The sequence below is a fragment of the Salvelinus alpinus genome, chromosome 35 (genome assembly GCF_045679555.1).
Source record: "Salvelinus alpinus chromosome 35, SLU_Salpinus.1, whole genome shotgun sequence".
Taxonomy (NCBI): Eukaryota; Metazoa; Chordata; class Actinopteri; order Salmoniformes; family Salmonidae; genus Salvelinus; species Salvelinus alpinus.
Window position 1 is genome coordinate 324935 of NC_092120.1, and position 27688 is coordinate 352622.

The 27688-nt window shown below is 41.5% G+C and overlaps 3 protein-coding genes and 2 long non-coding RNA genes across 7 annotated transcripts; all 5 read right to left on the bottom strand.

The window, feature by feature from the left end:
- Positions 1–340: 340 nt before the first annotated feature.
- Positions 341–4894, bottom strand: LOC139564434 (myelin protein P0-like). Of its 3 annotated transcripts, none has more exons than XM_071383950.1 (6): positions 4613–4894; positions 3882–3929; positions 3317–3425; positions 3171–3205; positions 3023–3075; positions 341–2879 (listed from the first exon to the last, which is right to left on the bottom strand). In XM_071383950.1, exons 1-6 carry the CDS (start codon positions 4668–4670, stop codon positions 2664–2666), a joined length of 519 nt encoding a protein of 172 aa, XP_071240051.1. In that variant the 5' UTR covers positions 4671–4894; the 3' UTR covers positions 341–2663. The 3 variants fall into 3 exon arrangements, with proteins under 3 accessions (XP_071240051.1, XP_071240050.1, XP_071240052.1); XM_071383949.1 differs by having other exon boundaries at positions 3882–4223; XM_071383951.1 differs by lacking the exon at positions 3882–3929.
- Positions 4895–5639: 745 nt separating this feature from the next.
- LOC139564553 (uncharacterized) lies at positions 5640–6501 on the bottom strand. Its single transcript, XR_011672775.1, has 2 exons — positions 6461–6501; positions 5640–6225 (listed from the first exon to the last, which is right to left on the bottom strand). It is a non-coding gene; the product is annotated as an uncharacterized lncRNA (long non-coding RNA).
- Positions 6502–7200: 699 nt separating this feature from the next.
- Positions 7201–7956, bottom strand: LOC139564554 (uncharacterized). The gene is made up of 3 exons (XR_011672776.1): positions 7819–7956; positions 7360–7476; positions 7201–7247 (listed from the first exon to the last, which is right to left on the bottom strand). It is a non-coding gene; the product is annotated as an uncharacterized lncRNA (long non-coding RNA).
- Positions 7957–8095: 139 nt separating this feature from the next.
- Positions 8096–11939, bottom strand: LOC139564069 (cell adhesion molecule CEACAM1-like). The gene is made up of 5 exons (XM_071383284.1): positions 11894–11939; positions 10958–11278; positions 10085–10357; positions 8352–8606; positions 8096–8211 (listed from the first exon to the last, which is right to left on the bottom strand). The coding sequence occupies exons 1-5, from the start codon at positions 11937–11939 to the stop codon at positions 8096–8098; spliced, it is 1011 nt and encodes a 336-aa protein (XP_071239385.1).
- Positions 11940–20821: 8882 nt separating this feature from the next.
- LOC139564359 (cell adhesion molecule CEACAM20-like) lies at positions 20822–23592 on the bottom strand. Its single transcript, XM_071383830.1, has 5 exons — positions 23505–23592; positions 22973–23293; positions 22541–22816; positions 22095–22343; positions 20822–21739 (listed from the first exon to the last, which is right to left on the bottom strand). Exons 1-5 carry the CDS (start codon positions 23548–23550, stop codon positions 21663–21665), a joined length of 969 nt encoding a protein of 322 aa, XP_071239931.1. The 5' UTR covers positions 23551–23592; the 3' UTR covers positions 20822–21662.
- Positions 23593–27688: the final 4096 nt, after the last annotated feature.

The window sequence follows — 27688 nt, forward strand, 5'->3', positions numbered from 1 at the left end:
AGAATGCTGTTCATAGACTACCGCTCAGTGCTCAACATGATAGTCCCTTACAAGCTCATCACAATGTTTCAGACCCTGGGACTGAACACCTCCCTCTGCAACTGGAACCTGGACTTCCTGACGAGATGGCCCCAGATGGTGAGGGTAGGCAACAACATCTCCGCCACGCTGACCCTCAACATGGGGGCCCCTCAGGGGTGTGTTCTTAGTCCCCTTCTTTGCTCCCTGTCCATCACGTGGCCACGGATGACTCCAAAACCATCCTCAAGTTTGCTGACGACAACACTGTGGTGGTAGGCCTGATCACTGACAGTGATGAGACAGCAGTAGGGAGGTCAGACACTTTTGAAATATTTTTTTTATTAACCCATCCACCACACCCCTATTCAGAGGACAAATATCTTAGTTTTTTTACAGCTGTTTTACTACATATACATGCATTTTACATATACATTTTACATACAATTGAAGTTGGAAGTTTACATACACCTTAGCCAAATACATTTTTTTTAAAAATGACAATTTCTGACATTTAATCCTAGTAAAAATGCCCTGTCTTAGGTCACTTTATTTTAAGAATGTAAAATGTCAGAATAATAGTAGAGAATTATTTATTTCAGCTTTTCTTTCTTTCATCACATTCCCAGTGGATCAGAAGTTTACATACACTCAATTGGTATTTGGTAGCATTGCCTTTAAATTGTTTAACTTGGGTCAAACGTTTTGGGTAGCCTTCCACTAGCTTCCCACAATAAGTTGGGTGAATTGTGGCCTATTCCTCCTGACAGAGCTGGTGTTAACTGAATCAGGTTTGTAGGCCTCCTTGCTCACACATGCTTTTTCAGTTCTGCCCACAAATTTTCTATAGGATTGAGGTCAGGGCTTTGTGATGGCTACTCCAATACCTTGACATTGTTGTCCTTAAGCCATTTTTACACAACTTTGGAAGTATGCTTGGGGTCATTGTCCATTTGGAAGACCCATTTGCGACCAAACTTTAACTTCCTGACTGAAGTCTTGAGATGTTGCTTCAATATATTCACATAATTGTCTGTCCTCATGATGCCATCTATTTTGTGAAGTGCACCAGTCCCTCCTGCAGCAAAGCACCCCCACAACATGATGCTGCCACCCCCGTGCTTCACGGTTGGGATGGTGATCTTTGGCTTGCAAGCCTCCCCCTTTTTCCTCCAAACATAACGATGGTCATTATGGCCAAACAGTTCTAATTTTGTTTCATCAGACCAGAGGACATTTCTCCAAAAAGTATGATCTTTGTCCCCATGTGCAGTTGCAAACCGTAGTCTGTCTTTTTTATGGCTGTTTTGGAACAGTGGCTTCTTCCTTGCTGAGCGGCCTTTCAGGTTATGTCGATATAGGACTCATTTTACTGTGGATATAGATACCTTTGTGCCTGTTTCCTCCACCATCTTCACAAGGTCCTTTGCTGTTGTTCTTGGATTGATTTGCACTTTTCGCACCAAAGTACGTTCATCTCTAGGAGACAGAACGCGTCTCCTTCCTGAGCGGAATGACGGCTGCGTGGTCCCATGGTGTTTATACTTGTGTACTATTGATGTACAGTTGAACGTGGTACCTTTAGGCATTTGGAAATTGCTCCCAAGGATGAACCGGATTTGTGGATGTCTACCAAATTTTTTCTGAGGCCTTGCCTGATTTCTTTTGATTTTCCCATGATGTCAAGCAAAGAGGCACTGAGTTTGAAGGTAGGCCTTGAAATACATCCACAGGTACACCTCCATTTGACTCAAATGATGTCAATTAGCCCATCAGAAGCTTCTAAAGCCATGACATCATTTTCAGAAATTTTCCAAGCTGTTTAAAGGTAGTCAACTTAGTGTATGTAAACTTCTGACCTACTGGAATTGTGATACAGTGAATTATAAGTGAATTAATCTGTCTGAAAAATTGCTTGTGTCATGCACGAAGTAGATGTCCTAACCGACTTGCCAAAACTATAGTTTGTTAACAAGAAATTTGTGGAGTGGTTGAAAAACTAGTTTTAATGACTCCAACCTAAGTGTATGTAAACTTCTGACTTCAACTGTACATGGCACTTTTACATAAAGCAGTCACATAACAATAATACCTAACCAAACATAAACTCTTTAATCCCACCCCTCAGCCACTCTCAGCACATCCCACTTATCACCATAGACCACCCTTGTTTGGTTTCCATGTGCCATATATTTCTCAATTGTGCTATGATGTTTAACAACATGTTTTAACCTTTCTAATCGTATAGTATCCACAGATTGTGAGCTAAAGACGAAAACCTTTCCTACGAGTGTTATTATATTCTTTATTGACGGACTATGGCTTTCCAAAGTGCATGTTGTGTTTTTTAAAAACAATTCCTGAACCTGTGACCAGAAACAAGCTACATAGGGGCAATACCAGAATAAATGATCTATTGATTCTGTCTCTTCACAACAAAATCTACAGAGCTGAGATTGTTGTATGCCCCATATATATAGCATTCTGTCAGTGGCAATAATTTTTCAGTATTCACACACATAGCCCTTCTCTAGGATCCAGATGGCTTTGTCTAATAAGGAGGTCACTTCCCCAACAAGAGATAATTTCAGTTAAATGTATGTGAATATAAAGGATGGCTGGTTAGCCCTTTTCTGTTATTGTGCTTAGACAGTCCATACATCATCTATGTCCCAGTCCTTTCTCACCACCTGAGAGTAAACTGTGTCTTCCCTTAAAGGATGCTGGTTCCCCACTGCCACTGCAGAGTAGGTGACTTCCTCAGCCGGCTTGACGTCTGCATCTTTCTGGTCTTCTCCAGATGGGTCGTGTGCTTTGCTCTTGTCAATGTTGAATCTGACGATCTCAGAATAAACCAGGTCCTGGGGAAAGACAAAGGGAGGGAGAGGGTGAGAGAGATGAGGATTGCTGAATGATTACAAATATAATGTGATTAGCTAAAATCTTAGGCTGGAATTCAGTCAAACGCACAACAGAAAACAAGTTTTCAACAGAAAAACATCACCTCTTCTCTTCCTGTTCCTGTCCTGTCTGCATTGACCACCAGGCTGCTTGCATCTGAAAAACAACCACAGCGGGTTTTACAGAAAGCAGAAATCCAGGACAGGGCTGACTGAGCAGAAGGGGAACTTTTTCGTGTGGTTCCTACTCACCAATGCTGACAGAGGGGTTGAATAAAGCCTTGTGCCTAGTTAGAGAGAATAATATAAATATTCACTGGTTAAATTGAGATTTGAGATACATACAGTATATATTTATTATGTTCTGTAACTATGTGTTACAGACAGCGACCACACACCTCTTCCTGACAATGATGAGGTAAGCTGTGGCTGTCACAACAACTGTTACCAGGAGGGCTGCGGTAACAATCCCAGCAACCGCGCCAGATGATGGAGGTGGAGTCTGATCTGGGCGAGGAAACAGAACCACTGTCACCACTTTGACCTCTGATCCAACTGATTGTCAGACTGAACCCTACAGTATCTACAGAAAAAATATTGTCACCAATCAGATTTCTTTCTTAATCAATTAATAAGATATTTTATTTTCTTCCCTATACTAAGAGTTCCAGAGGGTTGAGTGGAGCTGAAGGATGGGACTAAAAACAAACTAAATATAACTATAGTAAAATATACTGTGTCCGTAAAATGTATATAGTATGTATAAGCTGGAAGTAGAAGCCTAAGTGTTGTTGCCCATTAGTTTACTCCAAATAGGGGAGGGATGGTAGGGTTAGGGGAAGATATCTGTAAAAAAAAAATATATATATACTGTATATTGGAAATTATGGAAATGATGCATACAATTACATTGATGGAAGCCACAATCTATCTACAATATTAAAGCTGAACTTCCAGACTCACCCAGTAGAGTGAGGATGGTTGTCCCCTCAAATGAGCCACTGGGGAAGACTGTCAGGAGACAGATGTATTTCCCTGCATCAGTCATCTCCACATCTTTTATAGTAATAGAGGAATCATCTGTGGAAGCTCCAGCGAACTCCAACCTCCCTTTTAGGGGTGACCCAGAAATGTTTAGCCCGAAGTTAGGGCTAAAGACAGCTATGGAAACCCTTTTAGTATCTGATTTCTCCAACTGCCACTCAGCCTGAGTGAGATTGCCCTGGAGCAACTTACAACGCAGTATGACATCATTACCCAGGTACCCCGTCACATGTGATTCAACACTGACCTGAGCTTCCAAAACTACGGAGATGGAGACCGAAGAAGAGCGAGAAATGGAGAGAGAGAGAAAGATAGAGAGAGGGATTGCGAACCATTAAAAAAAAAACACAATCCTACAGTTGTTCATTATTGGTTTTTAGCTTCTGTTTTCCCCTCTAGTCTGGGTTGTGTTAATTTGGGACCAAAATATTTAAAAAATGTGCAACTTAGAACTAAAATTAGTATTCCTTTTTGGACAAGTTCAGATAGTAACTCCCTGTTTTTTTCATATCTACTGAACAAAAATCCAGGTTATTAACAGGACCTTCTATATTTTCCCTCCAGTTTCACAGGACCTTCTATATTTTCCCTCCAGCTTAACAGGACCTTCTCTATAAGAGAATAAAGTTACAAATAAAAATATGTCTTACCTGAAGAGAGGCCAATGTGTGCCAGCAGCAAAACGGCAGACAGTCTGCATTTTTCCATAGCACTCCTGCTACAAATGTGAGCTGTGTGATCTATACACGGTCAAAACACTCTCAACTTGTTGTGTTAAATTAACTGAAGCATTCGATCAGCCAGGAACTGAGCATAGACGGTGGAAAAGTCTCTTTGGACTACTTGTCTAATGTGGGTTAACAAACTGCTACAGATAGAGAAGTGAAAATATAGGAAGCATATTTCATGCTTCCTCCCATGAGTGTGGTAGACTGTCTGAAACTGTTTCTGGTTATCTGGACTTTGTTTTTAGACTGTGGTCAGTATGACTACTGCTGATTTGTCAACAACAGGTGGCAAGTCAGGAGTATTCTTTGGTTGTCTGAAGATTATGATCACTTGCCCATGTTTAAAACACTTTTGTGCGAGCGTGTGCACGTACTGTATGTGCGTGCATGAAGGTGTGTAGGAAGGGTTATATTTGGATTGCTTCTCACTCCGAGATGACAATCAGCGTTACAAGCACTGCTAGCACAATCCTAGTAACAGACCCCACTGACAACGTTACTGATGATGGTGGCTCTTCTGAAAATACAATATGGCCTGGTTACACATACAGCCTTGATTTCCCACACCATCTCTTGTTCTTTAGGGCATTTTACGGCATGGATTACTAGACACGAGCATTACAAATAATGGCAAGAATGATAAATGCATAATAAATAACATTTGTTTGATAGGATAACTCACATTACCCTTGGGAGTTACTGACACCCAGCACAGTGAGGATGGTTGTTTCTTTAAGTGTGCCACTGATGGAGCCTGCCCATTTAAAGGTGTATTTCCCATCATCTCCACATCTTTTATAGTGATGGAGCCTCTGAAAGCATTAGCCAACACCACCCTCCCTTGTAGTGGTGACTCAGGAATGTAAGACTTAACGTCTAACAAAGCTATGGGAACCTATTAACAACAGTCATACATGGAGCAGGTTCAGTTCATGAGATGAATACAACATTTAATACCATTCTTTTATTGGAATTTCAGTTAATATTTTGCATCCTATATAGTGCACTCCTTTTGGCCAGAGCCACATAGGCAGTCTAGTCCTCACTAGTTTAGTGAGGATTCAGCAAGCATAACAGGATTACTCAAACTTCCTCTCATCTTCAGTGAAAAAAGAGTAGCTGTTACATCTGTTTCAAAATGTGGTTCAGTAGGGGAGGTTTCTATGAAAACACCCCTGTTGGCATTTAGTGTAGCACAGGTCATGGTCTGAGGGATGGCACTTTGACCAGAGAAAGCTGATTCAAATTAGTAAGACTTCAACTGGTGTGTGCAATTTAAGGGGATATAATTTGTCCTCTATAGTTGCCTGTTCTATAATTACATTGAGCAAGTATACATAGCTGGATGGCAGAGCTGAACAGTACAAAGACCCGTGTCTAATCAGGGGTGGAGTACAGTAGTGTCTAGTTTCTAGTCTTCTTGGCTGGTCCTCCAGTGAATGGTTGTCCTGTCTGCATTTATTTGATTACTGTGTAAAACTTGATGGGTGAAGTCCAGAGCCAACTGAGGAAGATTAGTTGAGATCAGCTGCTCTCTGAGTACGAGAGAGAGAGAGAGAGAGAGAGAGAGAGAGAGAGAGAGAGAGAGAGAGAGAGAGAGAGAGAGAGAGAGAGAGAGAGAGAGAGAGAGAGAGAGAGAGAGAGAGAGAGAGAGAGAGAGAGAGAGAGAGAGAGAGAGAGAGAGAGAGAGAGAGAGAGATTGAGGCAACTATAAAACAAGTATTATCAAAGGTAATATCATAATGAGGATGCAATAAAAAGTTAACTTACCACTTTATACTTCTGTTGTATATGTTGGAGCTCTGGATTTCCGGTAGTGAAGACAAAAATAGACACATTGAGTAAGTTTGTTTAAATCATCTGGCTAATAGATAGACTAGTCAGGGACAATGTGGTATATCAAAGATTGCGTCTCGGAGAGTACTCCTTTTCATTACAGGTATCATAACAAAATGCTCCAATGCAGTAAGTTGCAAGGTTATTATAACAAACTCAAACTAAAACTAATAGTGAAAAAACTATTCATTAAACTGAAATAAAATAATTAACAAACCTCCTTGAAAAACTAAAACTATACTTAAAAATGAAACCATCGTGAATTATGCACAGTTTTTTTTCTCTACATTTTGGGCTGAGAGGTGTAGCGTCGCGCTTCAACGCTCCTGATTGCGGAAACTGATCCACTACCACTGTTAAGTTTGTGCATCTACGTCATCTCGCTGAGTCTACCTTTAAAGCAAACCTGTGACCTGACCCATCACCTTATGCATTACCACACCACAGTGGCAAGTGATATCCCAGAAATACACAAAAACTATATAACACAAATGTCTCCTAGCCTCCCACGCATAGACTACTTTCTGTCCCTAATGCTAAAACGAAATAATATAAAAACGAAATATAAATGTTTTTATAAAACTCTGAAAATTAACTGAAACATGGTGGGAACCATAGATATACAATTTCATGGTATCATAAGTGTTTCATTTAACTTGGTGGTGGAAACTCACTCTTGGAGGTGGTAGTGGAGGTCCTACATTCTCATACACACGACCACCTGCAAACAAATCAGCAGTTGATGAAGTTGATAATGTACAGTACATTTTAAGTGTTAATGAGACAGATTGTTTCGCAACACTCAATACTCAACATTCAACAATCTCTCTGACCTTTTGTTCCTGGTCCATGGCTGGTGTCAGGTGCAAGGCTGGTTCCTGGTCCTTGGCTGGTGCCAGGTGCATGGCTGCTTCCTGGTCCATGGCTGGTGTCAGGTGCATGGCTGCTTCCTGAAGTAAATTTGGTTTTAGTTAGGATAACTCTACATTAAAGTTGAAATTGTTTCAACTAGGAATAGTAGGTTATACTGACAAATGGTGAAGTTGACTTAAATATATTTTATTTGTCAAAGATAGAGGTTGAAAAAGGCCATGCGACTAATTAAGTTGAAACAACAAATCCTTTTTTTTACAGTGCACAGTGTGTCTGTATCTGAGTTCACAGATGATAAAGGACAACTGTGGTCATCAGCTGCAGCTCTCCACTCTCATCTCAATACTTGTATGAATGATATCTCCATACAGTAATTGAAAAAAGTGTACTAGACTAAAATGATCATGTTTTTCTCTTACCTGTCTCAGTAGTATTTGTGGAATTGTTCCTAAACAGCATACAGAAAACATTTATATATGGGACATCTATCTACAGCCTAAATGGTCTGCAAAACATTCATACACAAAACCTCAAATGTCTTCTTGAAATGTATTGTTATGTCCCCACAATTGATGGAAGACATTTTTTCTATTGAAATCAAATGGCTTCCTGTTTTCTATGTAAAACCAGAAATACAATTATTTAGTTTCACTTTCCCAGCATATTGGCACTACCAACCACATTGGTTTCATAGACTCACCGATGATGAGTTATGCCGAAATAGAGACCAAGAGCCACAGCAACCACTACCAACATCACAGCGACTGCTATACCTGCTGCTCCCGCTGGGCTCAGGGGTGGAGGGGTTTTATCTGCAGTGCACCAACACAGGAACTCAATTAATAAACAAAACACAACCTATAGAACTTATGCTGATTTGATGTTGATCGTTTTTGGCATTAGTTAGCTTTGATGGTCTACATCTAATGGTGAATGTATCAGAGACCAGTACCTTTAACTGACAGACTATGGCCCATAGAGACAACGTTTTCAGTGAGATCATTCCTAGCATCACATCTGTAGTCCCCGCTGTTGTTGTAGCTGACGCTCCTTATGATGTATCCAGCTTCATGAACACCTGTCCTTTGCCCATTGAACCACCAGGTGAACGTAGCAGGCGGCACAGACTGAACGGAGCAGTAAATGAGGGTGTGTGTGTCCACCTCAGCGATGGTTTGGCCCAGGATGGTCATGGACTCTGGTCCATCTGTAAGTCCAAGAGCAGAAGACCCTCAGACTGTAGTAGTAACAGTGGTGTCCCGTCATTCAGAGCCCGAACTGTTTTGAACCACACATTTCTTGCAAAAAAATGCCTGTTTTGCATGTTATTTTGGCATTAATACGTGTCACATATCAGTTTGCAAACAATGTAAAAAATATATATATCATTGAGTTAATATAGCCACATACAGACATGATCTCTTTTTTGTTTTCTTGAGTAAAGCAGCTACAAAATGCAGCAGTTTCAGCCTAGCTCAGTGCTTTCTGTGGTGGTGGGGCAAGCCAGCAGAAAATACGAAGCATTGCGCCGTGATTGGCTCAGTATTCTGTCACTCATGGGGACACTACGTCACTACACTAAGGGGAGTGTAGTAACTACACTAACGGGAGACCTCGTAAATTCTAGCCCCTGGGGTGCTGCCATAGAGTTACATTAGAAGTGCCCACCCAAGGAGGCTAAAGGTCATTGGCCACAGATAAAATTACGTCAAATCACATTATATGTACAGTAGCTTTGAATGGACTGATCATGTGGTTGCCAACCTCCATATAAAATCCACAGAAGAAGAAGTACTGATCATGTCAACATCTTACTTTCAAAATCTTAGCTTGCAGTCATAATCATGAATCAAATCGACAATCTACTGGCAAATCCTTCTCAAGCCTTGTCATATGAAGAGAAATAATGAACAGAAATTATAGATAAAATGGATCATTGCTCATCGGCCATTAGACACAAACATTACACAACAAGTTGGAAATCGCAAATTCAACAATGAGTGGTTAATTTTGAAAGTATGATGTTGACATGATCAGTCCAATCAAAACTACTGTAGATATAACGTGATTTGACATAATTTCATCTGTGGCCAATGACCTTGAGCCTTCTTGGATGGGCACTTCTAATGCAAGTCTATGGCAGAACCCAAGGGGCTTGAGTTTTCTAGCTCTACCCTTAGATTTGGCATTGACGTAGTGTTCCCATGAGTGACAGAACACTGAGCCAATCATGGCGCAACTACAGAACATTACCAACCCCTACGCACTGAGCTAGGCTGAAACACCTGCATATTGGGCTTTATTAACTCAATGATTATTATTTTACATTGTTTGCAAACTGATATGTGACACGTATTATTAATGCCAAAATAAAATGCAAAACGGTTAACCCTCCCCAAAAAATAGATTTTTTTGAATTTTGTAGTTTTAGCTACAAATGTGGGTCTCAAAATAGATGGGGCTCTGACTGATGGGTCGTCACTGTTTCAATAAGAATGACAGATCAATAACTCACATTTCTATGTGGGTTTGGTCACATTGCCCAAAAGTAACATATTGCAGCTTTAAGCCTAGTCCTGGATGTAAAACTATTTGGAAGCATGCTTGTTAGTTCAGGACTAGGCTTAATCCTTGTCTGAGAATCCGACCCATAGATTATTCGATTAATTATAGACCTTTACTCACAGTTCACTATCATTCTATAGGAGGCAGTAGCAGAGCTGGCTGGGTTGGTGAGTTTACACACATATCCTCCGCTGTCATGTCTCTTCACAGGACTGATGAATAATGTCCTGTTTTCCTCTGAGAAGAATATATTGCCACCAGACAGAGGCTGACCTTCCTTCATCCATTGTATAACAGTGATGTTACCAGCAGCCTCACAGGTTAAATTGGCGGAGCTCCAATCTGCAAACAGATGGTTTGGTGGTCCTGTGATGTTGGCATCAGATATATTCTCTGTAAAACACGAAGTCATAGCCAAACACTTATGAATATCAAAGATACCACAATGATGATAATGATTTTGATGATGATAATGTCAAGTGAATATTTGTTTCAACCCTTCCTCATGGTAACTAAACTCTTTAAGCTAGAATCCTTATTGCTACATACATTTTTTGACTTCTACATTTATGACATATATCCATTGATTCTTGACTAATGTAACTTCCCACTGGGCACATTATTTGAATTAACGTTGTTTCCACCTGAAATTACGTTGAACCAACGTGGAGTAGACGTTGAATTGACGTCTGTGCACAGTGGGTTATAAACGAGTCATAATCCCATCATAACCCAAAATGGAAACTTGTTTTACTCCAATGTTCGTAAAGAATAAATGTTAACACGCCTCCAAAGATGGTTAAAACAATAATCGTCACATCATGGATGGTCAGTCCTTGAATCCATAGCTCTGTCTATGAATTTGAAAGTGGTTCCATTTCACCAGGCCCATATCTCAGCTTTTTACCAAAACTGAAGTGGGACGACCACTTTGTTATTTTTTCATTTAAGGATTTGAGCTTTAACTCTCTTTGTCGTGGCACTTGGACTTACCATACACAACCAGTTCAGTTGATCCATTGATTGTTTCTGTTTTAGCTGTTGTTATAGACACTCTGTATTCTCCTCTGTCAGCCAGGGTCAGATTCCTGAGTTCCAGAGATCCAGTAGTTTTGTTCAGGGTGATCCTGCCTCCGTATCCAGGCCCTATAGAGTCATTACTTGTATAGGCTATAATACTGACTCCACCAACACTCCAGGATATTCTTATGAATGGCTTGACTGGTGGACTTAGATTTGGGATGAACATCGCTGTCCCTCCTTCTGCTCCATTCACAGGACCTTGTGGAAACAGACCCTGACCGGCACAGAGACCTGGAGGGAATACAGGGCGGCAGAGAGCATGGCCTCAGACAACATACTGTACATGTAGGTACACACTGTACACTAAAACGTTCCATCATTCAAGACCGGTCTAAATGACAGACTCAGAGAACAGGCCCAGTAACAATCACACAGCACTAATAGTCAGACATAGCTAGCTATACGTACACACAACACAGACAGACTGTCTTGCACAAAAAGGGGTGTAGCCAACATTTGTAGTTCAAACACAGGAGAATAGGATGTGGAATCAACATTTTACCAATTTCACGTGGTGTCTGACAAATACATGAATCAATCAACTGAATAAGGCATGGTCCCTGACAGAGAGTTTTCTCCCCTATTTTGGTAATCAGAGTGTAATTACTGTACTCTGCTGTACACAGTAATCTATAGTACAATAAATTAATTTCAATGAAAGGAATCTGTAGTTGTGAAATTAGCAACAAATGTAGTTATTGAGCAGATTGGGCTACGTGCAATTACAAGGGGGGAAGGAACACCATTCAATGTTACTACAATGTAAATGTATAACTCAAAGAGCTGTAAAGCATGGCCTAAGTAACAACAAGAGGTTAAAAGAGACAAAGAAGATATCTGCTTTACCTGTGAGTATGAACAGAGTGAGAGAGATGGCTACTGCAGTTTCCATTGTTGTTGGAATACTTTGTTCTGTTCCAGATTTAGAAAGCACTTCTAGTACACTCACAGTGTGATGCTATAGAATAGGCTGAGGTACTATCTTTTAGAGCTGCCAGCCAGGTGACAAGGAAGTTCCCCATTTACTGTAAGCCACATTGCAGTGACCTTTGTATCCGTTCAGGTAACGGCCCTGTAATGTTATTGTGATACAGATATTTATGGTTTACTGTACATGAAGGACAGGAATTCAGTAAATCTGCATGGCAGATAAACACACACCTTTTCCTAACATCGTCATTCATTAATGTGATCCGCCATTCAGGATTGGGCCTTGCTGTGGACCATGATCCGGAATGAAGTTAGGACACAAACACTCAAAGAGACAAGGATGAGGACCAAAACTACAGCTTTTAATGCATCCAATAAACAAGCTTTAGTTTAGTCGTCAACCCAAACATGAACTTGAACTACAAGCAAGTTGTGGATCAAGGCCGTGTGCCCTAGTAGGAAGACCACTTTGTGCAGCTCACCCTGCACCATCAAGTCTACTTCTGATAAGCTTCCCACTAAAGCATTAAAAACAATCAAGCAACCCAGAAAAGTGCAAGAAAATTGACCATATTGACATATGCAGCCTGAGAAACAAGGTCCATGAAGTCAATAACTTGCTTGTAACAGATTATGTTCATATTCTGACTATCTCTGAAACTCATTTAGATAATATGTTTGATGATACAGTGGTAGCAATACATGGTTATTCAATTTACCGAAAAGACAGAAATGCCAACAGGGGTGGTCTTGCGGTCTACATAAAGAACCACATTCATGTAAATCTAATGTTAAATACTGTTGAAGTAATATGGTTACAGGTTCATCTGCCTCACCTAAAGCCCATTCTTGTGGGAAGCTGCTATAGAACGCCAAGTGCTAACAGTCAGTATCTGGATAATATGTGTGAAATGCTTGATAATGCATGTGATATCAACAGAGAAGTATATTTTCTGGGTGATTTAAATATTGACTGGCTCTCATCAAGCTGCCCACTCAAGAAAAAAATCCAAACTGTAAACAATGCCTGCAACCTGGTTCAGGTTGTCAGTCAACCTACCAGGGTAGTTACAAACAGCACAGGAATGAAATCATCAACATGTATTGATCCCATCTTTACTAATGCTGCAGAAGTGTGCTTTAAAGCAGTATCCAAATCCATAGGATGTCGTGATCACAATATAATAGCCATATCTAAGAAAACCAAAGTTCCAAAGGCTGAGCCTAATATAGTGCATAAGAGGTCATACAATACGTTTTGTAGTGATTCATATGTTGATGATGTAAAGAATGTTTGCTGGTCTGTGGTGTGTAATGAGGTGCAACCAGACGCTGCACTTGACACATTTATGAAATTGCTTATTCCAGTTAATAATAAGCACGCACCCATTAAGAAAATGACTGTATGGTTGAGGGATTTATTTTATTTCACCTTTATTTAACCAGGTAGGCCAGTTGAGAACAAGTTCTCATTTACAACTGTGCCCGGGCCAAGATAAAGCAAAGCAGTGCGACAAAAACAATAACACAGAGTTACACATGGGATTAACAAACGTACAGTCAATAACACAATAGAAAAATCTGTATACAGTGTGTGCAAATGGAGTAAGGAGGTAAGGCAATATATAGGCCATAGTGGCGAAGTAATTACAATTTAGTAATTAACACTGGAGTGATAGATGTGCAGATGGGAATGTGCAAGTAGAAATACTGGGGTGCAAAAGAGAAAAAAAATATTTAAAAAAATGGGGATGAGGTAGGTAGTTGGTTGGATTTTTTACAGCTGCAGCGATCGGTAAGCTGCTCTGACAGCTGATGCTTGAAGTTAGTGAGGGAGATACAGTGGGGAGAACAAGTATTTGATACACTGCCGATTTTGCAGGTTTTCCTACTTACAAAGCATGTAGAGGTCTGTAATTTTTATCATAGGTACACTTCAACTGTAAGAGACGGAATCTAAAACAAAAATCCAGAAAATCACATTGTATGATTTTTAAGTAATTAATTTGCAATTTATTGCATGACATAAGTATTTGATCACCTACCAACCAGTAAGAATTCCGGCTCTCACAGACCTGTTAGTTTTTCTTTAAGAAGCCCTCCTGTTCTTCACTCATTACCTGTATTAACTGCACCTGTTTGAACTCGTTACCTGTATAAAAGACACCTGTCCACACACTCAATCAAACAGACTCCAACCTCTCCACAATGGCCAAGACCAGAGAGCTGTGTAAGGACATCAGGGATACAATTGTAGACCTGCACAAGGCTGGGATGGGCTACAGGACAATAGGCAAGCAGCTTGGTGAGAAGGCAACAACTGTTGGCGCAATTATTAGAAAATGGAAGAAGTTCAAGATGACGGTCAATCACCCTCGGTCTGGGGCTCCATGCAAGATCTCACCTCGTGGGGCATCAATGATCATGAGGAAGGTGAGGGATCAGCCCAGAACTACACGGCAGGACCTGGTCAATAACCTGAAGAGAGCTGGGACCACAGTCTCAAAGAAAACCATTAGTAACACACCATGCCGTCATGGATTAAAATCCTACAGCGCACGCAAGATCCCCCTGCTCAAGCCAGCGCATGTCCAGGCCCGTCTGAAGTTTGCCAATGACCATCTGGATGATCCAGAGGAGGAATGGGAGAAGGTCATGTGGTCTGATGAGACAAAAATAGAGCTTTTTGGTCTAAACTCCACTCGCCGTGTTTGGAGGAAGAAGAAGGATGAGTACAACCCCAAGAACACCATCCCAACCGTGAAGCATGGAGGTGGAAACATCATTCTTTGGGGATGCTTTTCTGCAAAGGGGACAGGACGACTGCACCGTATTGAGGGGAGGATGGATGGGGCCATGTATCGCGAGATCTTGGCCAACAACCTCCTTCCCTCAGTAAGAGCATTGAAGATGGGTCGTGGCTGGTTCTTCCAGCATGACAACGACCCGAAACACACAGCCAGGGCAACTAAGGAGTGGCTCCGTAAGAAGCATCTCAAGGTCCTGGAGTGGCCTAGCCAGTCTCCAGACCTGAACCCAATAGAAAATCTTTGGAGGGAGCTGAAAGTCCGTATTGCCCAGCGACAGCCCCGAAACCTGAAGGATCTGGAGAAGGTCTGTATGGAGGAGTGGGCCAAAATCCCTGCTGCAGTGTGTGCAAACCTGGTCAAGAACTACAGGAAACGTATGATCTCTGTAATTGCACACAAAGGTTTCTGTACCAAATATTAAGTTCTGCTTTTCTGATGTATCAAATACTTATGTCATGCAATAAAATGCAAATTATTTACTTAAAAATCATACAATGTGATTTTCTGGATTTTTGTTTTAGATTCCGTCTCTCACAGTTGAAGTGTACCTATGATAAAAATTACAGACCTCTACATGCTTTGTAAGTAGGAAAACTTGCAAAATCGGCAGTGTATCAAATACTTGTTCTCCCCACTGTATAAGTCTCCAACTTCAGTGCTTTTTGCAATTCGTTCCAGTCATTGGCAGCAGAGAACTGGACGGAAAGGTGGCCAAAGGAGGTGTTGGCTTTGGGGATGACCAGTGAAATATACCTGCTGGAGCGTGTGCTACGGGTGGGTGTTGCTATGGTGACCAGTGAGCTGAGATAAGGTGGAGCTTTACCTAGCAAATACTTATAGATGACCTGGAGCCAGTGAGTTTGGCAACGAATATGTAGCGAGAACCAGCCAACGAGAGCATACAGGTCGCAGTTTGCTCAATTTGCTGAGTAGAGTGTTGGAGGCTATTTTGTAAATGACATCGCCAAAGTCAAGGATCGGTAGGATAGTCAGTTTTACGAGGGTATGTTTTGCAGCATGAGTGAAGGAGGCTTTGTTGCGAAATAGGAAGCAGATTCTAGATTTCATTTTGGATTGGAGATGCTTAATATGAGTCTGGAAGGAAAGTTTATAGTCTAGCCAGACACCTAGGTATTTGTAGTTATCCACATATTCTAAGTCAGAACCGTCCAGAGTAGTGATGCTAGTCGGGCGTGCGGGTGCGGGCAGCGATTGGTTGGAGAGCATGCTTTTCGTTTTAATAGCATTTAAGAGCAGTTGGAGGCCACGGAAGAAGTGTTGTATGGCATTGATGCTCGTTTGGAGGTTTGTTAACACAGTGTCCAAAGAAGGGCCAGATGTATACAGAATGGTGTCGTCTGCGTAGAGGTGGATCAAAGAATCACCAACAGCAAGAGCAACATCATTGATGTATACAGAGAAAAGAGTCGGCCCAAGAATTGCACCCCCATAGAGACTGCCAGAGGTCCGGACAACATGCCTCCGATTTGACCCTGAACTCTATCTGAGAAGTAGTTGGTGAATCAGGCGAGGCAGTCATTAGAGAAACCAAGGCTGTTGAGTCTGCCGATAAGAATATGGTGATTGACAGAGTCGAAAGCCTTGGCCAGGTCGATGAAGACGGCTGCACAGTACTGTCTTTTATCGATGGCGGTTATGATATCGTTTAGGACCTTGAGCGTGGCTGAGGTGCACCCGTGACCAGCTCGGAAACCAGATTGCACAGCAGAGAAGGTACGGTGTGTTTCGAAATGGTCAGTGATCTGTTTGTTCACTTGGCTTTCGAAGACTTTAGAAATTGATATAGGTCTGTAACAGTTTGGGTCTTGAGTGTCTCCCCCTTTGAAGAGGGGGATGACCAAGGCCGCTTTCCAATCTTTAGGAATCTTAGACGATACAAAAGAGAGGTTGAACAGACTAGAAATTGGGTTTGAAACAATGGCGGCGAATAATTTTAGGAAGAGAGGGTCCAGATTTTTCAGTTCTATCAGAACATCAGCTGTCTTGATTTGGGTGAAAGGGGGGGCGGGGGGGGGGGGGGGGGCTTGGGCCAGTTGCTGCGGGGGGTGCAGAGCTGTTGGCCAGGGTTGAGGTACCCAGGTGGAAAGCATGGCCAGCTGTAGAGAAATGCTTATTGAAATTCTCGATTATCGTGGATTTATCAGTGGTGACAGTGTTTCCTAGCCTCAGTGCAGTGAACAGCTGGTAGGATGTGCTGTTATTCTCCATGGACTTTACAGTGTCCCAAATCTTTTTGGAATTAGTGCTGCAGGATGCTAATTTCTCTTTGAAAAAGCTAGTCTTTGCTTTCCTAATATTGGTTCCTGACTTCCATGAAAAGTTGCATATTGCGGGGACAATTCGATGCTATTGCAATACGCCACAGGATGTGTTTGTGCTGGTCAAGAGCAGTCAAGTCTGGAGTGAACCAAGGTATAAATCTGTTCTTAGTTCAATTTGTTTTTGAAAGGGGCATGCTTATTTAAGATGGTGAGGAAATTACTTTTAAAGAACAACCAGGCATCCTCTACTGACGGGATGAGGTCAATATCCTTTCAGGATACCCGGGCCAGGTCGATTAGAAAGGTGTTTTGGGGAGCGTTTCACAGTGATGAGGGGTGGTCATTTTACAGGGGACCCATAACGGATGCAGGCAATGAGGCAGTGATCGCTGAGATCTTGGTTGAAAACAGCAGAGGTGTATTTCGAGGGCAAGTTGGTCAGGATGATATCTATGAGAATGCCCATGTTTACGGATTTGGGGTTGTACATGGTAGATTACTTGATAATTTGTGTGAGATTGAGGGCATCTAGCTTAGATTGTAGGACGGCCGGGGTGTTAAGCATGTACCAGTTTAGGTCACCTAACAGTACGAGCTCTGACAATAGATGGGGGCAATCAATTCACATATGGTGTCCAGGGCACAGCTGGGAGCTGAGGGGGGTCTATAACAAGCGGCAACAGTGAGGTACTTATTTCTGATGAGATGGATTTTTAAAAGTAGAAGCTCGAACTGTTTGTGCATAGACCTGGATAGTATGACAGAACTCTGCAGGCTATCTCTACAGTAGATTGCAACTCCGCCCCCTTTAGCATTTCTATCTTGGTGGAAAATGTTGTAATTGGGGATGGAAATTTCAGAATTTTTGGTGGCCTTCCTGAGCCAGGATTCAGACACGGCTAGGACATCAGGGTTGGCGAAGTGTGCTAAAGCAGTGGGCTACAACCAAAACAGCAATAGACAAGGCATGTTGACATTAGGGAGAGGCATGTGTAGCCAAGTGATCATAGGGTCCAGTGAGTAGCTAGGCGAGCTGGAGATTAGGACAGCTAGCGGGCAAGGGATAACAGGCTAGCAGATGGGCCTTCGGGGGACGTTGCAACGGGAGATTCTGTTGGAACCCCCTCGGACGGTTAAGTCGGCAGACCAGTCGTGATGGATCGGTGGGGGTTCCGTGTCGGCAGTAAAAGGGTCAAGCCAATAGTCAAAATAGGTATTGTAGCCCAAGAATTGTCTCAGCTTGCCGGGAGATGGGCCTAGCTCGAGGCTAGCTCCAGGCTAACTGGTGCTTGCTTCAGGACAGAGACGTTAGCCAGGAGTAGCCACTCGGAATAGAAGCTAGCTAGCTGCGATGATCCTGTGTAAAGGTTCAGAGCATGCGGTAGGAACCTGAGATAGAGATGTGAGGTAGAGATGTGGTAGAGAAAAAGCAGTCCGATATGCTCTGGGTTGATATCGCTCTGTGCAGACTGGCAGGAATTGACCGTGCTGAGGCTGGCTGATGTCCGAGTAAACGGTGATGACCGCTAGCAGTGGCTAACTGACTACTAGCTAGTAGCTAGTTAGCTGGCTAGCTTCTGATGGGGGTTCCGGTTCTAAAGTGTAAAAAAATAGCAGATTCACACTACATTGGGTGAGGCGGGTTGCAGGAGAGTATGTTCCATCCATAGATGAAAATTGAGATTAAAAAAATGGCAAATAAGTCTGGCAGCCCAACTGATTGGAAAACATACTGCACATTAAGAAATCATGTGACTAAGCTAAATAAAAATGAAAATAATCTATACTATGAAACAAAGATAAATGATATAATGAATGACAGTAAAAAGCTTTGGAGCACCTTAAATGAAATTTTGGGCAATAAAGCCAATTTGGCTCCATCATTCATTGAATCAGATGGCTCATTTATCACAAAACCCACTGATATTGCCTACTACTTTAAGGACTTTTTCATTGGCAAGATAAGCAAACTTAGGGATGACATGCCAGCAACAAACGCTGACACTACACATCCAAGTATATCTGACCAAATTAGGGAAGACAAGAATTAGGGAAGACAAGAATCCTTTTGAATTCACATCTGAAGGTAAAATTATGACTTACATTCTGATATCTTGCTCTTTTTTCTCTTCCTGAGGGTTCCAGTGATCAAATGAAGTGCCGTTTTCTTTGATAAAATCAATTTTTATAGCCTAAAATGAAACATTTTGTAAACCGTTTGTGTCATGATTTCCATCTCTATCAACTTTTTACGGAGCATTCGACGTAATTACACACACTAAACAATCGTTTATCTAGTCATGGTTGGTTCCATTGCAATCCTCTGGATGTTTGTAACACAGCCAAACTTGATTGTTTTTTTTTGCGGGGATTATTGACCGAAGTGAACTGATTTGAAGACAATGAGCAATGAGTTCATTGCGCACCAATAATATTAGCGAAGCTTCGTTGATTGACTGTATTTCTGCCCAATGACCACTGATCTTCTTGAAATCTAGCTGGGTAGATAGCCACTGAGCTGAGGTAAACGCCAGTATGTGATGGTTATGGGTTGGACCACCATCCCTTGTTTGTAAACACACACGTAACAAAAACATTCTTGCCATTGACCAACAGACTAGTTGCAGTCACGCTTGTTACGCACAGCGGTGTTTTGGAAAGTAGTATTTTGGAAAGTGTTTTTTCAACGATTTCATTGAAGACATCATGGCGAATAAATCAGGGAAAGCGAAGTCCAAGTCTAAGTATACAGATTTGCACCAGATTATCGGGAAAGTGAGACAGATTTTTTGTTTGAGGAATCTTTGAGTGAACACAGTTATGATCCAAACATTGAGGAGCTGTTTCTGCAAGGACAGGACGTACTTCTGGACTGGTAAGTGCTAATGCTGTTTTATGAAATATAAATATATTTATATAAATTATATATATTATAATATATATATATTTTTGTGCAATTTACAATGAAATGTGTGATGAAATGTGTAAAGTACACATTGGCTATAGTGTGTCTGTGTGTATGTATGTGTACGACCCATAACCTGTGTGTGTGTGTGTGTTGTTTGTTTGTTGGTTTGTTTGTTGGTTTGTTGGTTTGTTTGTTGGTTTGTTTGGCTGTGTGTGTGTGTGTGTATATGTATGTGTATGTCAGATATATATATTTTCAATTTTTTATTCAAATGGAATGGAGTAGAACAGCAAACACACACATATGTGTTCATATGCCACAGTTCATTACTGCAGGCATGACTGTGCCTCAGGGCCAAAAGGGCAAAGCATGGAGGCGTCGTTGTGTTCTGTGTCGCATGAAGTCCCCCATCACCTGCACCACTTGTTCAGTTTGCCTCTGCTTTACATCAGAAAGAGACTGCTATGGGACATGGCACAGGCAGCAAAATATTGTGTAGAGGACTTCCAAAAGGTCTACCCCCGTTTTTTTTTTTTTTTTCTAATATTTTTTAAAACATTTTAATAAAAAAAATGGTGTTAGAATTGCTTTTTGATATGTTGTATATAGTTATTTGCACTGTTGTATATAGTTATAGGTCATTTCACCAATTCGGCCACTTGGGTACATTTGGGAAACTTGTATGGGACACCTGGGTGACTTCATGCTAAATGTCATGTAGCTCGCCCATTCCTGAAGTTATCAGTCTGAAACTTTGCACACCTACAGTTGCCCTCTTGTGATATCCATCAAAATTATCTCCAGCATCCTATCTGACTGTGTGGCTATTCTAGTACATGTGAAAGATGATGCTACAACAATAAAAAACAGAAAATGTATGCTCTTTCTTTCTCTTTTCTTCCACCAGATCTACAGTGTTATATTCTCCTACATTCAATTAACATTTCCACAAGGAAGAAAAACTAACAGGTCTGTGAGAGCCGGAATTCTTACTGGTTGGTAGGTGATCAAATACTTATGTCATGCAATAAAATGCAAATGAATTACTTAAAAATCATACAATGTGATTTTCTGGATTTTTGTTTTAGATTCCGTCTCTCACAGTTGAAGTGTACCTATGATAAAAATTACAGACCTCTACATGCTGTGTAAGTAGGAAAACCTGCAAAATCGTTAGTGTGTCAAATACTTGTTCTCCCCACTGTATAAAACATAATATTTGAATAAAGCCCAGGTAATATTACAGGTTGACAGGCTAAAGTACATCGCTACATATTAAAACTACAGACAGGTTTGATTCTATACAACATCCTCTTGCCCAGAAGAGTCCATATCAAGATTGTCCTTCATCAGCAAGAAGGCTATGGGGTTGACAAATCTACAGAAATATTTACAACGAAACATGTTTTACACAGAGTAACCAACACAAAATCATGGCCATTATTATATCAACAACAACAAATATGCTATTATTATAGAATTGTTTTTCATTAAATAATTTTACATAATAATATCATACAATTCTGTATGCAATTGCATAAATGTAATATGCATATTTGTAAGAACAAATACATATTGAAACATTAAAACCTTTAAACATACTCATCGTATTTATGACAGCATACATCACATTCATCCTCACCCTTCACCAGCCCCTTCTTGTCCCTCTCTCTCCTTTCAGACATCTACAGTTGCAGCAGTCCTGCTGCCATGACACTGGTCACCATCAAAGCAAACGACCCAATGGGGGCAGCAGAGGAGCCTGTAGAGGGGAACAAGTCATATCACCTGCTCTGGTATGAAGCTACGTCAGATCAGTGCAGTGATCTCAGGGATAAACCTTATCCAGCAATTCCAATGAAATTCCAGAGGAGTGTAAGGAACGAATAAACCCTTTGTATTTACACAAATTAGAGTGACTGAAATATAAGGTTTGTAACTTATTATCCAGGCTCAGAATATGGATACAAAGTAAAGGTACAATGCCAAGTCACAAAGTTCTAGCTGTGTTACTTTACACAATAAATGTATTTTGTTAATTTATGTCTTATGATCTTAATCTTGGATACACTTCATTTTTTCATGAATCCTAACTGCAACATCGAGCTGTAACTAACCTCTCAGCTTGTGGACCACGGAGTCTTTCAGTCCGGTGATGTTATTGGTGGCAGTGCAGGTGTAGTTCCCAATGTGTAGCGCCTCCATCCTCTCTATGACGTACAGGGTGTTGTTAACACCCGTCTCTGTCCTGTTGAACATCCAGGTGAATGTAGCAGGAGGGATAGAGTCAGCCGAACAGCTCAGAGTTACCCTGTATCCTGTTGATGCTGCTAATGGTCCATCTATTGATATGTTCTGAGGTCCAACTGCAACATGGTCAAATAAAATAATGATCAATGCTAAATCCACAAAATACTTATTCCGTAGGTCTATACACTATTGAAAAGCAAAGGCAAGACTTTGTTTAGTTTTTTTCAACGGCAACATCCAGTGACTTGGTAATTGACACAAGGTTGCCAAACACAATCACTCCTGGAATTAGGATCTAGTAAGCAGTACTCACAGTTGACGGTCAGGTTGTGGGATGCTGTCCGGTTGCTGACAGGGTTGCTGACTAAACAATCATATTCTCCATTGTCAATGTCCTGAACAGGACTGAGATAGACTGTCCTGTTGTCTGCAGAGAAGGTGATATTGTTGCTGGGAGACAGAGGGAGGCCATCTTTGATCCACTGTATGGAGCTGATGTTGCCAGCAGCCTCACAAGTCAGGTTGCTGGAGCTTATGCCAGCTATCAGGGTGGCTGGGGGACTGGTGAGGGTGGCAGCAGATAGCAACACTGTAAAGAGGTTAACAGTATGGGGAGAGTAAGAGGTACAGTACATTTGAATATTCTGTCTTAATTTATACAACTTTCATATTCATTGCTGAAGAAAATGCCTTGGTGAGTCTAAGATACGGTGATGTGACTGCCAAGAATAGAACTGTGGCCCACCATAGACATCCAGAGTGGTAGCTCCTTGTAGCTCCAGAGCCCCGTCTGGTATGATGCTGACTCTGTACTCCCCTTGGTCCCTCAGGCCCAGGTTCCACAGCTCCAGAGAGCCAGTGGTTCTGTCCAGACTGATCCGGTCTTTGTAGTCAGCATTAGTTATGTTGACCGTAGTGGAGGTGATGATGTTGACCCTGTTGAAGGTCCAGCTCACTGAGACAAAAGGTTTGACTGGTGGACTGAGGGTTGTGGTGAACGTCACTCTCCTTCCTATGGCTCCAGTCAATGGTCCTGGTGGTAACACATTCTGACCTACACACAGACCTGGACGGGACAGAGGGAGGAGGAAGGAAATGTATTAATGTACACGTAAGATGTAGCAATAGAGTTAAAATATTCATTTATTTATTACTTTTTTAAAGTATGGGCTTATGTAAAAACCTTGCTTGTGAAATACATCTATAGCTATACCTATTTGAATAACACCCTTCAAAACCCATTATGTTCTGCTTGTTAATTGTAGCAATAGGCATACCTGATGTTAGAAACACAATGGCTGCTGTGAAAAGTGTATAGTCCATGGTGAAGGATGGCTCTGTCTAATGGAAGTACCTGTAGTGTTGACCAGACCATGTCCCTACTCCTTTTATATTCCTATACCCCTCCGCTTGTCCCCTCTGAAGACAAGGCCCGGCCCCCCACTCAGTGATACAGAACAGAAACTAGCTTTATGATATAGCTGTGTACACACATTACAATGCCCTCAGGGCATTTCCACTCTAAGAGGTTATTGGAGGTCACGTTGGTGAGTGGAAAATAACAACCACTAGCTTTGTAGAGATTTCCTCTTTAGGTCTTTATCTGTACCATCTACCATTCAGACAATAGCCTATCCCATTGATGATTCATTCGGCTTCCTATTGGCTATGGTCTATCAGAGTGATCAATGGAGGCTTTAAGAATTAAATTAACTCAATAAAGCCTAAAACGGAACTAGATGAAATTAACCCTTCTGTTTCTTAATCCAGTGTACTGCCTACTAACAATTTATACAATGATCAAAGAGTAGAGGTGTTGAATATCAAGAAGATACTTAACAGAATCCTAAAATGCGATATTTGGTACATAATGGAGATAGTATACATTATTTAGATACAGGTTAAAGGTCCAATGCAGTCATTTTTATCTCAATATCAAATCATTTCTGGCTAACAATTAGGGACCTTACTCTAATGGTTTCAATTAAAATGGTCGAAAAATAGGAAGAAAAAAATTGCTTCTTAGCAAAGAGTACTGTCTCAAGCAAGAATTTTGTCAGGACTGTCTGGGAGTGGTCTTAGTGGGGAGGTGAACTGAACACTTGCTCTTATTGGCAAAGATATTTGGAACTCTCTTTCGAATTGGTCTATTAACTTATTTACCGCCTTGTGATGTCACCAGGCAGGCCAAAACTTGATCCCACCAAAACAGGCTGAAATTTCAGCCGATCTTTTCAAACAGGTTTGACACTATAAGGGCATTATCATTATTTTCACAATTTCACAGTATCAGAGGTGTGGACTCGAGTCACAAATATGATGACTTGCAACGCGACTTTGACTTTAACACCAATGACTCTTGACTTGGACTTGAGCCTTATGACTCAAACTGACTTGATACCCTCCCCAAGCCCAAATATAAAAAATTATGCTATTTAAAAAAGTGTGCAGCGCATTCATTTAACGGATTACAGTTTGAATCAGACAGCAGCCAATCAAATTGTGCCAGCTGAGAAGAGGTTGTGCATGGCAGTGCAGAGGAACGTCGGCGGGTGAATCCAGATGGAGCCCTTGGAAAGATGATACCCCAAATTATTATTTTCGGATATAAAGACAACCTGTATCAACAAAAAACGGATTGCAACTTGCAAAACATGCGGGAAGAAAATTACAGACGGAGGCGCAACAATCTCCAACATTGTTTCCACATTTGAAGCTGCGCAAAGAACGGTAAGTTGTGGCTAATATAGCCGACAGCTATATATTTTATTACTTTACTGGTGTATCATGTAGGCTAACATAACGTTAAATCAATGAGCCTCCACACAGTCAGTCAGTACGGGAACGTGATCATTGCACCCAAGATTGAGCTACAACTGGCAAGGCAGTTGGTAGCTTAAATCCTGCCTCATGTTACTGCTGTTCATAAAAACCATTGACATACGTTAGCCTACTGTAACCACACAGAGAGAGAGTGTATGTGTGTTAAGGTTGGGCGATTGTGTACAAGCCTACATCGCCCGATTGCGCCCCATAGTGATCCTCGATAGTCGATCACTATTGGGGGGGTGTCTTTCTCATGGCTACCCATATATTTCCATGGAAATATAACGTTTATTTGGAAAGTAATAAATATATAGATATTTTTAAAAGCATTCATGATTTGCGTAAATGTAATATACTATTACTCTTGTTAAAAATATGAAATGGTATTACATTTGGTGAAGAGCACATTATGACTTGTTTAGGACTTGAAACTCAAAGTTTAGGACTTGAGACTTGACTTGATACTTGATGGTCTTGACTTGAGACTTGACTTGGGACTTGAGTGCTAAGACTTGAGATTTACTTGTGACTTGTAAAACAATGACTTGGTCCCACCTCTGCACAGTATTATTCCAACCTCATAGTGTGGCAATATACACCTTCCTAATAATGAGTTGCACCCCCTTTTGCCCACAGAACAGCCTCAATTCGTTGGGGCATGGACTCTACAAGTTATCGAAAGCGTTCCACAGGTATGCAGGCCCATGTTGACTTGCATGCTTCCCACAGGTGTGTCAAGTTGACTGGATGTCCTTTGGGTGGTGGACCGTTCTTGAAACACACAGAAAACTGTTGAGCATGAAAAACCCAGAAGCATTGCAGTTCTTAACATACTCAGACTGGTGAGTCTGGCACCTACTACCATACCCAGTTCAAAGGCACTTAAGTATTTTGTCTTGCCCAATCACCCTTTGAATGGCACACATACACAATCCATGTCTCAATTGTCTCAAGGCTTAAAACTCCCCCCCTTCATCTACCCTGATTGAAGTGGATTTAGCAAGTGACATCACTAAGGTGTCATAGCTTTCACCTGGATTCAACTGGTCAGTAATGTCATGTTTTGAACACTTTGTGTATGTAAAACACAGAAACATCACATTTTTGCCCTGGGCCTTTAAACACATTTCAGTCAAGATTTACCTACGTCAGTGATTCATACAACAGAAGGGGTCAGTTTATCAGGTTTACAAGGTTTTGTTTGGGAGTTGTGTTTGAGCAGGGTCAGTCAGGTGATGCAATCCAACTCAAGGAGGATCAAAGACACTAGACTAGCGGTAATGCATGGGGTCAGAGGTCAGGTGACACAATACGGAACGAATGAAAGCCTTCATCAAACAACCAAAAAAAACTCCACTGATTTATTTAGGAGATACTTTTCTCTCTCTATTGGACGACCATGAAAACAGGCCAGGTTTGGGCAAAATTTGTCAGTATGTCTGAAAACCAGGAAACAATGTTGATGGTCGGTTCCCTTGAGTACTGAAACTGATTTAGAATTGTTTACACAATAAACAAAGTGTAGATACTGTATGACAAAGTTAACCTTAAATGCTTAACTCCTGTCTTGTGGTCATTCAAAACATCCACGATTGTACATACTGTAGGTATCCTTTACAACACGTGTGATTGTATATACAGTGCATTCAGAAACTGTTCAGACCCCTTGACTTTTTCCACATTTTGTTATGTTATTTTTCCCTCATCAATCTACACACAATACCCCATAACGACAAAGCAAAAACAGGTTTTTAGAATTTTTTGTAAATGGATTAAACATTTAAAAAAACAGGCTAAGCCACTCAAGGACATTCAGAATCTTGTCCCGAAGCCACTCCTGCGTTGTTTTGGCTGTGTGCTTAGTGTGGTTGTCCTGTTGGAAGGTGAACATTCGCCCCAGTCTGAGGTCGTGAGCGCTCTGGAGCAGGTTTTCATCAAGCATCTCTCTGTACTTTGCTCCGTTCATGTTTCCCTTGATCCTGACTAGTCTCCCAATCCCTGACGCTGACAAACATCTCCACAGCATGTTGCTGCCACCACCACGCTTCACCGTAGGGATGGTGCCAGGTTTCTTCCAGACGTGACACTTGGCATTCAGGCCAAAGTGTTCAATCTTGGTTTCATCAGACCAGATAATCTTGTTTCTCATGTTCTGAGAGTCCTTTAGGTGCCTTTTGGAAAACTCCAAGCGGGCTGTCATGTGCCTTTTACTGAGGAGGGATTTCCGTCCGGCCACTCTACCATAAAGGCCTGTTTGGTGGAGTGCTGCATAGATGGTTGTCCTTCTGGAAGGTTCTCCCATCTCCACAGAGGAACTCTGGAGATCGGGTTCTTGGTCACCTCCCTGACGAAGGCCCTTCTCCCCTGATTGCTCAGTTTGGCCAGGCGGCCAGCTCTAGGAAGAGTCTTGTTGGTTCCAAACTTCTTCCATTTAAGAATGATTGAGGCCACTATCTTCTTGGGGACCTTCAATAATGCAGACATTTTTTGGTTAGGATTAGGGTTCAGATCTGTGCCTCGACACAATCCTGTCTTGGAGTTCTATAGACAATTCCTTCGACATCATTGCTTGGTTTTTGCTCTGACATGCACTGTCAACTCTGGGACCTTATATAGACAGGTATGTTCCTTTCCA

What these genes read in the sequence shown, in the direction of transcription:
- LOC139564434 (XM_071383949.1), bottom strand. Translation starts at nt 4,670, where the DNA reads ATGGAAAAATGCAGACTGTCTGCCGTTTTGCTGCTGGCACACATTGGC. An exon ending in AACCATCCTCACTCTACTGG is followed by an intron (nt 3,426 to 3,881) that starts GTGAGTCTGGAA and finishes TTCCTCGCCCAG; the next exon opens with ATCAGACTCCACCTCCATCA. An exon ending in CAACCCCTCTGTCAGCATTG is followed by an intron (nt 3,076 to 3,170) that starts GTGAGTAGGAAC and finishes GTTGTTTTTCAG; the next exon opens with ATGCAAGCAGCCTGGTGGTC.
- LOC139564359 (XM_071383830.1), bottom strand. Translation starts at nt 23,550, where the DNA reads ATGGACTATACACTTTTCACAGCAGCCATTGTGTTTCTAACATCAG. An exon ending in TACCACTCTGGATGTCTATG is followed by an intron (nt 22,817 to 22,972) that starts GTGGGCCACAGT and finishes ACCTCTTTACAG; the next exon opens with TGTTGCTATCTGCTGCCACC. An exon ending in CGTGGTCCACAAGCTGAGAG is followed by an intron (nt 21,740 to 22,094) that starts GTTAGTTACAGC and finishes TCCCCTCTACAG; the next exon opens with GCTCCTCTGCTGCCCCCATT.
- LOC139564069 (XM_071383284.1), bottom strand. Translation starts at nt 11,939, where the DNA reads ATGGAAACTGCAGTAGCCATCTCTCTCACTCTGTTCATACTCACAG. An exon ending in CACTCTGTTCATACTCACAG is followed by an intron (nt 11,279 to 11,893) that starts GTAAAGCAGATA and finishes TATTCCCTCCAG; the next exon opens with GTCTCTGTGCCGGTCAGGGT. An exon ending in CTATAGAATGATAGTGAACT is followed by an intron (nt 8,607 to 10,084) that starts GTGAGTAAAGGT and finishes TTGGACTTACAG; the next exon opens with ATGGACCAGAGTCCATGACC.